Below are 13372 nucleotides of genomic sequence, written 5' to 3' on the forward strand. Positions count from 1 at the left end.
GTGTTGAAATCTCTGGGGATAGTGGCAGTGGGAGTGGGAAGGAAAAAAAAATCTACTGACATTCATAAAGCACAAACTGTTCAGTACTGATTTCCTCACAGAAACCTCCCTTGCTGTATCAAAGAACAAAAAGAGCCAGATGATTTACTTAAAAAAATAAAAAGCTCCCTATCTGTGTCAAGCAGCAAAACTTCCTCAGGCTTTCTCTTCAAATACTTGGTCTGACCAGAGTTTATTTCTTTAGGAGTTGGAGATCAGAGGGCCTAACTTGGAAAAGACCCATTTCTTCAAGGATTTGAGAACTCCTATCAGAACAGGGCTGAGTGCCAAAGGACACGATCCTTAATTTGAGCCAGTAGCTATCATCAGGGTGACAGCTTCCTGGAACACAAATTTCCTTCTGAACACAGGAAACCTGGAGGAACAGTTTGTGAGTATACAACCATGCAAATAGTATTTTATGGTATACAGCAATGCCCTAGCTTAACCTGACTGCCTCGTTTTATGAAGTTATATTATGATGTTCAGAGTACATGAGGAAGAAGTGACAGAAGACTATGAGAACAAGGAAAAGTTTCATTTTCTGTCAGGTGGGAAAAAACCTTATTACAAAAGAGGTTATAGAGAATGAGTGATCCTTAAAAAAATTATATATACATGTGTGTATATATATATGAAAGGCATATATGTGTATAAAAACTTAATAGCATTAGACTACTCAGCTTTGGAGCAGAGGATAAAAATATTCAGCTTTGGATTCTAGGACAAGGTCACTGAAAAGGGGAAGAAAATACAAGAATGATTTATTTTTAAAGAATTAGTAATACAGTACATCTTAAGCAATGAGTCTAGGTGAGGGACTTACCTTTCCGACAACCTGCCATAACCACTTCCAAAGGAACCTGTTTCATGGAGGTGGAGGCCCCATATTATCCTCCCAGGCCGGATGCCACTCTGCCCCAGAGAGCCAAATGAGAAGCAGAATTGTCAGGGAATTCCGGACACTGACATTCTTTGTTCTGATGCAGTCATAGGAAGCACAAAAAATCTGTTTTAATAATGGACTTTCATAAACAACAAGGACCTACTGTATAGCACAGGGAACTATATTCAATATCTTGTAATAACCTATAATGGAAAAGAATCTAAAAAAGAATATATATATATATATCTGAATTACTTTGCTGTACACCTGAATCATTGTAATTCAACTATACTTCAATTTAAAAAATTTTTAATACATAAAAATTAGAAAAAAGAAAAAAAACGGACTTTCAATATTTAGATGTGAACTAAACTTGATACTTAGTAATGTTCTAGCCCAGCTGAGACTGATACGGCAATCTGAACTGGTCTCCTTAAAATGAATTTATGTCTCTACCATATTAGAAATTGTGATTTCTCAAGTATTTGCTTCTTGGGCTGAATTTTAACTAACATCAAAGAGACTAATGAGGTAATCATTTAAATATGGATGAAATTAATTCTACATCAACTTTCTTGTCAGAAGCTACCAGAAACCCTTCACATAACACTGCTATTTATAATAAATTATCATGGTTATTTTAATAACTTAATCCATTTGATAACAGTGTACTTCTGAGAGTACTCTGGTAGCAAAACAATTTTTAGCTGTTATCAGTGACTAGATAATTGTCTTCCTGTTTATTTCAATTCCTGGTTGAAGGCAAGTTGTGCATGTATAGTCTCTGGAAGCATCTGTCAGATCAAGTCTTGCCAACAGAGACAAAACTTGGGGAGAAAAGTCCTCAGGGAATCTTTTTTTAAAAAAATTTATTTATTTTACTTTTATTTATTTTTGGCTGCATTGGGTCTTTTGTTGCTGTGCGCAGTCTTTCTCTAGTTGCGGCGAGCGGGGGCTACTCTTCGTTGCAGTGCGCAGGCTTCTCATTGCGGTGGCTTATCTTGTTGCGGAGCACAGGCTCTAGGCGTGTGGGCTTCAGTGGTTGTGGCACATGGGCTCAGTAGTTGTGGCACACGGGCTCAGTAGTTGTGGCTCGCAGGCTTAATTGCTCTGCAGCATGTGGGATCTTCCCGGACCAGGGCTCGAAACCGTGTCCTCTGCATTGGCAGGCGGATTCTTAACCACTGCGCCACCAGGGAGGCTGCCCTCAGGGAATCTTGAAACACCATAACAGAAACATGATAAGAGAAAATTAAAGATTATTTCTCAAGATTTACTGCATTTACTTACTCATTGGTGTTCGCGTCTCCCGTTTTCTGTTTTTGTTTTTTTTAGTTTTGTGGCATTTATTTTCATTACATACACTGAGAGAATATTCTCACCATCTCCCATATTTTCTTTCATCCTGCTGGTTTGAATGGCTTCCTCTAAGTAGGTCTCTGAATGGAACTTCCTTCATTTATATCACATGGACTCAAGCTTGTCATTGGCTGGGATAAGGCAGGGAACGTTTGGTCTCTCTCCTCCACCCCCACACCCCACCTCCTGTCCAGGTGCCTTTTACTCACATCCTTTCTTTTTTTATTTTATTTATTTATTTATTTATTTTTGGCTGCACTGGGTCTTCGTTGCTGCACGCAGGCTCTTTGTTGCAGTGCATGGGCTTCTCATTATGGTGGCTTATCTCGTTGCGGAGCATAGGCTCTAGGCGCGCGGGCTTCAGTAGTTGTGGAGCACAGGCTTAGTTGCTCCGTGGCATGTAGGATCTTCCCAGACCAGGGATCGAACCCGTGTCCCCTGCACTGGCAGGTAGATTCTTAACCACTGTGCCACCAGGGAAGTCCCTTAGATCCTTTATTATCCTTGTTCCCCTCCGGCCTCCTGTAGGGCTGTGGGCTTTAGAGATGCCTCATTTCCCACTACCCCTCATTTCCCAGCTAATTCCCACCTAGGGTTGCCAGATGTAGCAAATAAAAATATAGGCGGCCCTGTTAATTGTGAATCTTAGATAGGCAGTGAATATTTTTAGTGTAAGTATATCCCTGCAATACTTGCGACGTGCTTATACAAAAAATTGTCATTTATCTGAAATTCAAATTTATTTGGGAGACCGTATTTTATCTGGCAACCCTACTGTCACCCTGGGGTTATAGGAGGCTCCAGCAGCTGCCTTGTCCCACTTACTAAGAACTCTTAGTTCTGCTTAAGTCCCAGCCCTGAAAGAACCCAAATCCAAATCCCACAATTTCATCAGAGTGGTCTATGTTCCTCCACTCCCAGTCATTCCCACAAGCATTCCCTTAGATGTTCCTCACTCTAGAAATTCCAAGTCGCTGAAGGATGGGCAAAGTACCTGATCTACACTTCATTTAGCTTTGACCTCAAGTATCCCGAATAATTTTGATTTTTAGCAAAGATAAGACTCACCATGATAGGCCAGAATTCAGGTGCCTACATAACATACCCTTCCTTTCCATGCCTGCTCTAGAATGAAGCTATCAGGGAAAAAGAAATCTAATGTGAACACATATGCATTTTATAGCACCTTAGGACAGTTTTTTTAAAAAGCAAGAAACCTGCTAAAGGAACAGGGAAGCAGTAATTATATTCAAGTGCAAACTTGAAGAGAAAAATTCATTTAATGTGAAGAACAAGGCACCTGAGGTGAGGTAGTCCCAGCGGAGCCCTGGGAGAATGAGCTCAGGCTTCTCCTTTGTGATTTTCTCTTTACTGGGTCTGAGAACAGCAGGAGGAAAAGAGAGTATAAATTCAGGAGCATGCCAGAGGGAAGCACAAAGCATTTTAGACACACTTTTCAGTGGCAGAGTCAGTGCCCTTTCAAAGCTTTCATTGTTCATGGCTGGCCAACTTTAAAGATACTCTCAATCCAGGGCACAGGTTTTTAAAGAATTCCTTCTTCCCACTGTGTCTGGGACCTTGAATTAGACAGGTAGCTTTTGTCTCACTCAGGTGATCAGAATACAAAAGGCAGCCTAAGTGTTGGGTACCAGCTGCCTCCATTCAGAGAATCCCTGAACTCTCCAAGGTCCCGTGTCAGTGCGATTGATTCTGAGCGCCCTAGAATTGCCCTGCTCCCGGACAAGTGACAGATGCACCTCAATTTACCTCAAGCAGAAATTAGGGTTTTGTTTTGGAATGGTATTAAAGAGTTCAAAAATAATGTAGTTTCTCTAACCCAATTTTCTACCCTGATGAGCCACCATGGAAACGTGGGCCCTTGAAGAGGTCGTCCTGCCTGTTCCCTTCCTCTCATTCTCCCCACTTTCTCTTATGTGGCTAACAAAGTTTCTAAACCTACATACCGGATGCTCTACCATTCAGTCTGTCTGAGTTTTTATGAACTACTCTAGTCTAAGTTACAGTGTACAGTAGAAGAAAGACTATTTGACTTGAGAATCAGAAGAGCTGGGTTATGGTTGAAATGTCTCTACTAACTAGCTGTGGGATCCAAGGGAGCCATTGCATCTTCCTGAGTCTATTCCTGCTCTATAAAATGCGACTGTAGGACTTTATGTTCTTCAAGGTTCACTCCTGCTCTGAAGTTCTACGATTCTTTTTGTATCCTCTCCCATCTCTAGAGCAACTTGTGAGGAATTTGCATTAAGCTTTTAGACAAGCTTATTTAACAAATGCTTTCTTTCCTAATTTTCTTAAAACTAGGGTAGTTTCTTAAAAAAAAGTTTAGCTCGCTGCAAGCACAGTGTTCTAAGTAGGTAGTTCATGAAATCTAGAAAATAAACAGGTTGGATTTATGAGAGCTTTCCGATTCTCAGCATCTTTCAATGCCCTCAATTTATCAGGCACTTGTCTGGAGAGCCCCTTCCTCTAGGAGGCAGCAGTGTTGAATCCAACAATGGCGTAAGGAGGTAAAACATCCCCTCCTCTGTTTTTCCTGGATTGTCTCTCTGTGCATAATACACACCTTACTTATATCCATGTACATTGTTTGATATAAATGAAGTCATTGTTTTTTAATGTAAATAACTTTTATGCTAACATACTTTTTTCAGTTACGTTGTTGTAAATGCATCAATTTTAAGTGTTTAGTGTGATGAATTTGACTAATACATACATACACCTATGTCAGCACCACTCAGAACTTTCCATCACCCCCACAAAATTCTCTTGTGCCCTTTTCCTCAGGCAACTAGTATTCTGATTTTTATCACCATAGACTGGTTTTGTCTGCTCTTGAATATCAAATTGTATAGTACGTATGAGTAAGGAAAGAACTGTTATGAAGTGTTACAGACACGAATATTTTCAGCTAAAATCAAGATATAAGCTGCCTATCAAGGGAGTAAAACAGAGAGGCAACAACTTACTCACTTTGGTAAAGTAAGTCAAACTTGATAAAATGAAAATAATCTATATACTTTAGAAAGCCCTCATACCAAGTGATGGAATTAACAGTGTTCACAAAATGTTGAATTAGTCTGGAAAAGGCATTATAGGATGAAGAAGAAACATTCATAATCTAAAGAGAAGGAATCGCCCCCTTTCCTCCAACCCAAATCATTGGGTGATAAGTAGAAGTTGCTAATACACCTCTGACATCTGGGCCAGCTCATCAGAGAGGACCACAAGTGATTCAGTGTGGGAAGGAGATAACATGAGAGGATGAGATGATATCAGAAATGGAGAAATGGTTTACAAACAACCCAGAGTCCAGGGCCAGATGGATTGGTTCTGCTATTGGTGGACCTGGAAGGGTAGCAAAATGGATACCAGAAGACCCTGTTGCCCAAGTAAGCGGAATAGCTGGCTCTATAGGAGAAAGGTAGGTATCACTCTGCACCAAGTTCCCCAACTTTGGATAAGCCTCAAATCCTAACAAATGTTAGGGGGAAAAATGCAACCGGTTATGAAAAGATATATCTTATTTAATTAAAAAATCAATTTATTGATATGCAAACCAACTGGACCAAACAGGACAAACTGGATCAGACAGGACAGAAGCAATGCTCTAAACAAGCATCAACCATCAACTTAAGAGCTCTGATGTCAACCAGGAGGACACCCAAACACAAGTTTAGCATGGGGGTAAGAGTCTTTATCTCTTCCGGTGAAGGCAAAGCCATTTGGTTGGCACTTCGTAGGAATATCTTTCCACCACGTCGTCATCATAAGGTATGTGCCACGAGTCTCCCGTTGTTTGCACCACGGTGTCATAGATGAGAATATGCTGTTGAATTTAAAAGGGAACCATACATTGAGAACAACACTAAAGGAATACCTAGCCATTTCCCTTTCTCTTCTGACAGCTTCTCAGTTTGCTTCAGAGATGTATTCTCTGTCTTACTTAACAATGGATTTTGAAAGAGCAGCTAATTCTGTGAAGATGAATGCCGGGGGTGAGGGGCCGTAGGGGGTGGGATAAATTAGGAGTTGGGATTGACACATACACACTACTATATGTAAAACAGGTAAACAACAAGGACCTACGGTATAGCACAGGGAACTATACTCAATATTTTGTAATAACCTATAATGGAAAAGAATCTGAAAAAGAATATATATATATATATATATATACACACACATATATGTATAACTGAATCACTTTGCTGTACGCTCGAAACTAACAGAACTGTTAGTGACTGTATCTCTGTGGTAATTTGATACCATATTTCCTATAAATGTTGTTTTACATATTTTTTGACCACTGGACCATATTTATCATTGGCTAGTGTATTTTTCTGTAGTAACTCGCCTTTAGATTTTCTCCCTTTGCTTTCACACAGGAGGAATCCTTGTACTTACAGGTACTTAAACTAGAATCAAAAAAGAACTCAATTGAGACTGTGCCACAGCAGTGGATTAAACAGGAAAAAGGAGTTATTTAGCAGAAATAGAACTTATGATGAACCATAAGGAATAAGGAATTTTGAGCTACTGCAAATAAACAGGAGAATAAAAAACACATATGAGGATTTATAATTGATGACATAACTGATGTCACAACTGATGACATTCCAGGTGTTTTCAATATGTCAATTAACGTGGGGTTGGCCTATGAAAACTTTGCTCTGGCAGACTCTGTGTTTCTAGGATCTGGGTAATTCCAAATACCAAACTAAAGCTGAGAAAAATAAAACATTGAGGGACTTCCCGGGTGGTCCAGTGGTTAAGACTCTGTGCTCCCAGTGCATGGGGCCTGGGTTCGATCCCTGGTCAGGGAACTAGATCCTGCATGCATGCCGCCACTAAGACCCAGTGCAGCCAAATACATCAATCAGTCAATCAATCAATATTTAAAAGTAAAATAAAACATTGAGAACTAGTTGCAACATTCTTTGACTATGCCGCATTCTTACTATCTACTTGGCTCTGCTGACATTATGTAGAGAACAGGTAACATACCTGGAATGTTATTTTTGATCCCGGATGCCTACTAACAATTGCCAGCTGATGTCCCTGCTGCCACTTAAAGAACAGGCGTTGGGTCTTGGCATCAGGCAGACAGGCCTTGTGGTCCCGCATCAGATCTTTTGTGATAAACTTGCAGTGGTCCCCCGAGTGCAGTGTGGCATACAGAAGGAATGGATCGTCCTCTGAGCTGAGTCAGGCATAAGAAAGAACACAGTCAAGCACACACCCAAAGAGGCAAAGAACAGCATTCTTCACCATGCTGTTTTCTTACTCGCTTTCCTCAGAAGAGTTCTGCTTTCTTAACTGACATGATCTCAGTGATACGTAAGAGCCGCCTGCAAGTCCTAGCTGGTAGACAACACTATCTAGAACACAGATGGAAGGCTAAGGGGAAAGGAATGCTAATGCTAGGGATTCTTAGCAGCTCAACTGGGCTCTTCCACTAGAATGGAGGACTCTAACAGTAATTCTCTCTTCATACTCAAAAGCTGGGTCTCTGTGTTCCCAGGGTGTGTTTCCTATCTGCTTCATCCACCACAGAGCACACCTGTCCCTGTCTCCTTTCCTCACTCAAATTCATAATACTAACAGGGCAGGATGAAAATTTCTTGCAAAAGTAAGGGGCTGACCTCAAAGCGGAAACTGGTTATCCCCAAGCAGCTTCTGGGTAGTCATCCTGCACATCTACACATCCTGCTGTAGATCAGCACCCAAAGGCATCTCCAACTTGAGAAGAGCCAGGAGCACAAAGCCGCCAATGGGCCCTCAACATCAGCGCTGACCACTTGAATACATGTGCTGTAGAAACAGTGGTGGCTACCTTGGCTCAGGAGATCTGGACAGCAACATGTGATAAGCCCTATGCCTTGATCCAAATGACCCGAAGTGGACCCTTTAAAGTTTACCTTATACTGACGTATTTCAAGTGAAATGATAAACAACTGGGATCTGTCTGAAAAATCTCCAGGAAAAAGAGAGAGGAAAAGAAAAGAGAAAACATGTGGAGGTTGTATGGAGCAAGGTTAACAAATGATGTTGACTGTTGGAGCGGGGCGACAGCCACGTGGGGATTCACTATACTGCTCTCTCTACCGCGTGGTTGAACAGGCTTCTTCGGCACATTAATGGAAAACAGAGTTAATGTTACAAATGTAAATACTCAAATCCAAAGCCATAGAATGTCCCTGAGTCAATCTTTACAACCGGGTTGGGAACTTCAGTGTATGCAATAAATACAGGCTCCAAACCAAACATGAGACCAATTTCCAACAGGCTTCTTGGTTATAACACTGCATTTATCCAGTTCTTCCACCTAAGAAGAATAATGATGATGGTGACAGCAACAAACATACACACCTGCCATGTACTTGGTGCTGTATGATTTGCAAGTTATCTTCTCATTTAATCCTCATGAGGGTTGCATATGAAGAAAAGAAAACAGAGAGAAGGGAAACGCCTTCCCAGACAGGAAGCGGCAGGGCCATGATTTAAACCTGGGTGGATTCATTCCCAAGCCTGCGCTCTTAAGGTTTACCCAGTATTGCCTAAGGTGACTGCATGAAGAGCATTATTATTGTCTTATAGTCCTGGAGAGATGGAAGCACCCCCCTCCCATGAATAAATAAAAGGGCTTAGCTAAAGAAAAATGGGATTTGGTTTGGGATCTGAAGCAGGGGTTAGCTTCCAGCTTTGTGCACTGAATGCCATTTGACCTTTCTTTTCGGGGGAGGAGGGGAACACGCTGTGCAGCCTGCAGGATTCTTAGTTCCCCGACCAGGGATTGAACCTGGGCCACGGCAGTGAGTGCCGAGTCCTACCCAATGGACTGCCAGGGAATTCCCCCATTTGACCTTTTTAAGAAGAAATGATTTGGGGAATACTGACAAACCTTGAAGTTATAACATTCAATCTAATGAAACCTAGACGTGGGGCTGAGGTGCGCTCATTATCCGTGCAAAGTTGGAAGTAAACCTTTGTCGGCATGAACAGTGTGAAAACCTAAACGCATGCTGAAAGTTAATACGTGCTGTTGTGGATCTGTGCTCCTTCCGATCAGCTGCTTTTTCATACTCTGTGGACACTGTATATTTTGTCGCTGACCATGTTTTCCATGTTCCTTTGGCTTCCTGGGAAGCTGTAGCTCATAGCAACATTCCCTTTACATTGAGAATGAAATCCACAGCCCACGAGGAACTCTGCAATGTGGTCCCTGCCTTTTCTCGGACCTCAGAACTGACTACCTTCCCTCTTGCTGCCCCCAGCCCATCCACACTGGCCTGCCAGCCTTCCTCATTCCTGCCTCAGGCCCTTTTCAACACTTGCTGTTCCCTCTGCCTGGTAGCTTCTTCCCACCACCCTTCCCCCTTTCTCAAATGACTCACTCATTCCCTTCAGATCTGCCCCCTCCCAAAGGCTTTTTCCACTCCCCTCTGACCTATCCCCGACCTAGTCCCCTTCCAGCTCCTTACTCTGCTTCATGGTCTTCACAGCTTTAATCACTGCCTGGAATTACATTACCTGTTTATTTGTTTACTGTTAAGTCACAAGAGGGCAGGGACTTGGTCTTGTTCACTGCTGTTTCTCCAAGAACACAGAAGGTGCTCGTATTTGTAAAATATTTGTTAAATGATCTATTTAGGAATTTATGGCATGCATTCTGTATACTAATCTCATTTTGGGCTTTAACTTATTTCTCCTTTAACCTGATTTCCTCATCTATCTAAGTTTATCCTGCTGTAAAAACTATATTTTTGTAAGCTGTCTTAAATTTTTTTTTTTGGAATGAGGCTGAATATATATATACATACATACATACGTACACACACATGCACTTTTAAAAATGGCAAAAAATAGGTAACAAGTAGATGACTGGAGCCTAGTGTAACTCACTTAATAACTTCAATACCTACATGTTGTCAGCAAAAAAAAAGCTGGCTTGCTTTTGCACCTTTTCCATATCATCCTTCCTCCACCGGGAATTCTGCTTTAACATATGCTTCCGGCCCAGGACCAGCACTTGAAGATTCTGCTTGGCTAGTTGAGAGACCACATCTAAGAGCTAAAAAACACAAAGCCAGTCCCCAAGAGGGTCAAGGGAAGAATCTCAAGTAAGGGGATTGATTCTTGCAGATGGTAATCTCAATGGTCAAATAGTCTTTTCCGGTAAGAGGTGAGAAAACATTCCTTAAAATAACAGTCCATCTTTGCAAATAAGCATGAGGAAAATGCTCCCTTGTCACAACTTAATGTCTAACACCTGCCCACCGGCCAGGCTACACTGGATACCTGGGGAGGTTTCTAAGCATAGACCGTGTTCCCTAGAGTCCATGGGGATAGAGGCAGGGGGACTAAGAAGGATGGGGTTTGGTTCCTACACACTCCCAACCTTGTTTCAACCCAAACAGCTCAGCTTTTGTATACAGTATTTATATATTGGTATTCTGCATAGGCTTTCATTTGAGTAAAGTGTTCTACTTTTTTTTTTTTAAGTTTGTAAATGGCCAGAATACTGACTTTTCAGTCAACTTTTCCATGTCATGACTCTGCTGAGACTGCTACCTTTCACTGAAATCCCTTTTTCCTCCCAAAGGTCTGTCAATTTCCATTCTCTAGCTTATTTTCCACTCAGTGAATCTACTCCCCATTCTCTCCACTTTCCACATGTGTTGTGCGCACATGAACTCCTCTCAAAAGTTTACACTGGGATTTTTAGTAAATCTAGTACTTTGGTGAGCTTGCTTACATTCATTATTTCATAAGGAAAAGTCCATAGATTACTTTTATGTACAACCTATTACACTAAGCTATTAATGGATATTACTAAGTATAATATGTAAAAAGCTAATGAAAAACTATAACTTAAGTTATATAATAGTGTATCAGAAGTATAAAAGTTCTGTAATTTATAAAAACTGTTGGGCTGGGACTTCCCTGGTGGTGCAGTGGATAAGAATCTGCCTGCCAGTGCAGGGGACACTGGTTCGATCCCTGGTCTGGGAAGATCCCACATGCTGCGGAGCAACAAAGCCCATGTGCCACAACTACTGAGCCCACGCACCACAACTACTGAAGCCCGTGTACCCTAGAGCCCATGCTCTGCAACAAGAGAAGCCACCGCAATGAGAAGCCTGCACACCACAACCAAGAGTAGCCCCTACTCGCCGCAACTAGAGAAAGCCCATGTGCATCAACGAAGACAAAACGCAGCCAAAAGTAAATAAAATTTAAAAAAAATTTTTTTAAAAAGAAAACAACAACTGCTGGGCCTACGAAAATCACAAGTTGAAAGTCACTGAAGAAATCCTTAATTTTCTTGGGTCTTGGTTAGAAAAGGCATTTTCTTTAGTCTAGCTTCCCCTTACTCATAAATTTCTTCCCATGTAGACTTTCAGGATATTATTTAAAATTCTCTGATCAATAAAATTTCATTTATTTATTTGGTCAGTTGTCAAATATTGCTTGAGTACCTGTTATGTCTAATACACATGCAGACTCCTGTTAGTCTAATAATGAATTAACAAGGGCTGAATTTTTAAATTACTGTTTAATGCTTTGGATTTATGTATTTATTTGGCCCATCCAACTCCATTACTAATCTTATTATTTTAGGAAACAGTAGTGAGTTTTATTATCATGAATTCTTAGTTCTAGAATTAAAGGACAGAATAGACACAAGTTGGCCACTGAATGTGAGCTGATACTCAAGCAGAGAAGTGTATCAAGACCAGTGTGAGGACTCTGACCCAAAGCTTTATGACCAGTAAAATAAAATTCTTCCCTTCAAAGCTATGAATAATGGCTTCTGTGTTCATTCAACAGTTATTTCCCAGGCCTCTCTATGTATAAGGCACATGGTAGGTATCACAGCTTACAAAATTTTGAAAGACGTGGCCCCTGCCTTTAGTGAGGGAGTGCCTAATAATTTTCTTACCCAACTGTCAAGCCTGGGAAGATGGCTCTACATATACTGGATGGTTAATAAACATTTTCTGATTAGCTGAGGAATATGCCTACCTCTATTTTTAATCTCATAAAAGTAGCTCATTATTGAAAACTTGAAAAATAGAGACAAGAAGGTGAAAGAAGAAATCACTCATACCTCACTACCCAAAGACTGCTAACATGTTTTTGCCAGTCTATTATTTCCATGCATTTTTACATAATCTTATAAGCCACTATTTTAAAAGTTGGGTTAGTAATTAAAAGTAAACATCTTCACTAAAAAAGTTTGGTTCATGGATTCAAACACCCCAAAAGACATTGAGAGTGCATCTCCTTCAAAGTGCATTTATAACATTCCTTTATTAAAGCTATGCTGAGATTACAGATTATTTTCACCGAGCCCAGATACAAAATGACAACTGGATTCATTAAGAGGAATGACGATTGCTTTCTAAAAATTCCTATATGAATTCCCACAAAGTTATTGTAAAGATACAAAAAAAAAATCAAACAAAACCAATTTTTGATACTGATTCCATGCATTTGAGAAGACATGGCTTAAAGAAAAACACAATTGGGTCTTCACATCTATACCTTGGCTTAGATAAATAGCCTTGCGTTTACTAATATTAAGTTAAACGTAGGGGCCCAAGGACCAGCAGAAAAGGCTTACCCTGAACTACTCTGAGGCACCATCTTGTGGCTGAGAGGTCTCTACTAGTAGCAGCTCTCTGAGAATGATGCAAACAAGGGAGAATAAAGACACAGGAAAGAAAGATGAGTGTATGGAATAGAGGCACTTGCCTGAAATTCTGTGGACAATCTAGCTATGAGCCTACTTCCTCTGGGGTAAATTCCAAGGCTGGGTCCAGTGGGCTGGGTCAGAGTCATAGGTATACTCAGAATAGTAAAGAAAAAGTAAATTCACCTTAATTCTATGTTAGATCAAAAATAAAATGGGGAGAAATTTCCACTTCTGGGAAGATGGAGTGGATGTACTTTTCCCTATTTCTTCCACCACATACAACTAAAACCCCAGATGTTATATATAAAACAAACGTAAGACTTTGAAAAGTAGAGACAAAAAGGTAGACTGGCTAGGGACCTTGGGAC

The 13372-nt window shown here is 40.7% G+C and overlaps 1 protein-coding gene across 5 annotated transcripts in view; it reads right to left on the minus strand.

Annotated features, from left to right (window-relative positions):
- Positions 1–1779: 1779 nt before the first annotated feature.
- PRORP (protein only RNase P catalytic subunit) overlaps positions 1780–13372 on the minus strand; it is a 131874-nt gene continuing 120281 nt past the window's right edge. For 4 of the 5 annotated variants that reach the window (XM_067737512.1, XM_067737527.1, XM_067737522.1 and 1 more), the window contains exons 6-8: positions 10228–10376; positions 7310–7505; positions 1780–6131 (exon numbers count right to left, since the gene is read on the minus strand). In XM_067737512.1, coding sequence (XP_067593613.1) covers positions 6000–6131; positions 7310–7505; positions 10228–10376 — 477 coding nt within the window. In that variant the 3' untranslated portion in view covers positions 1780–5999. The remainder of the gene's footprint in view (positions 6132–7309; positions 7506–10227; positions 10377–13372) is intronic. The other variant, XR_010943451.1, reaches the window with a different exon arrangement.

The sequence above is a fragment of the Pseudorca crassidens genome, chromosome 1 (assembly GCF_039906515.1).
Source record: "Pseudorca crassidens isolate mPseCra1 chromosome 1, mPseCra1.hap1, whole genome shotgun sequence".
In the NCBI taxonomy this organism is placed as follows: Eukaryota; Metazoa; Chordata; class Mammalia; order Artiodactyla; family Delphinidae; genus Pseudorca; species Pseudorca crassidens.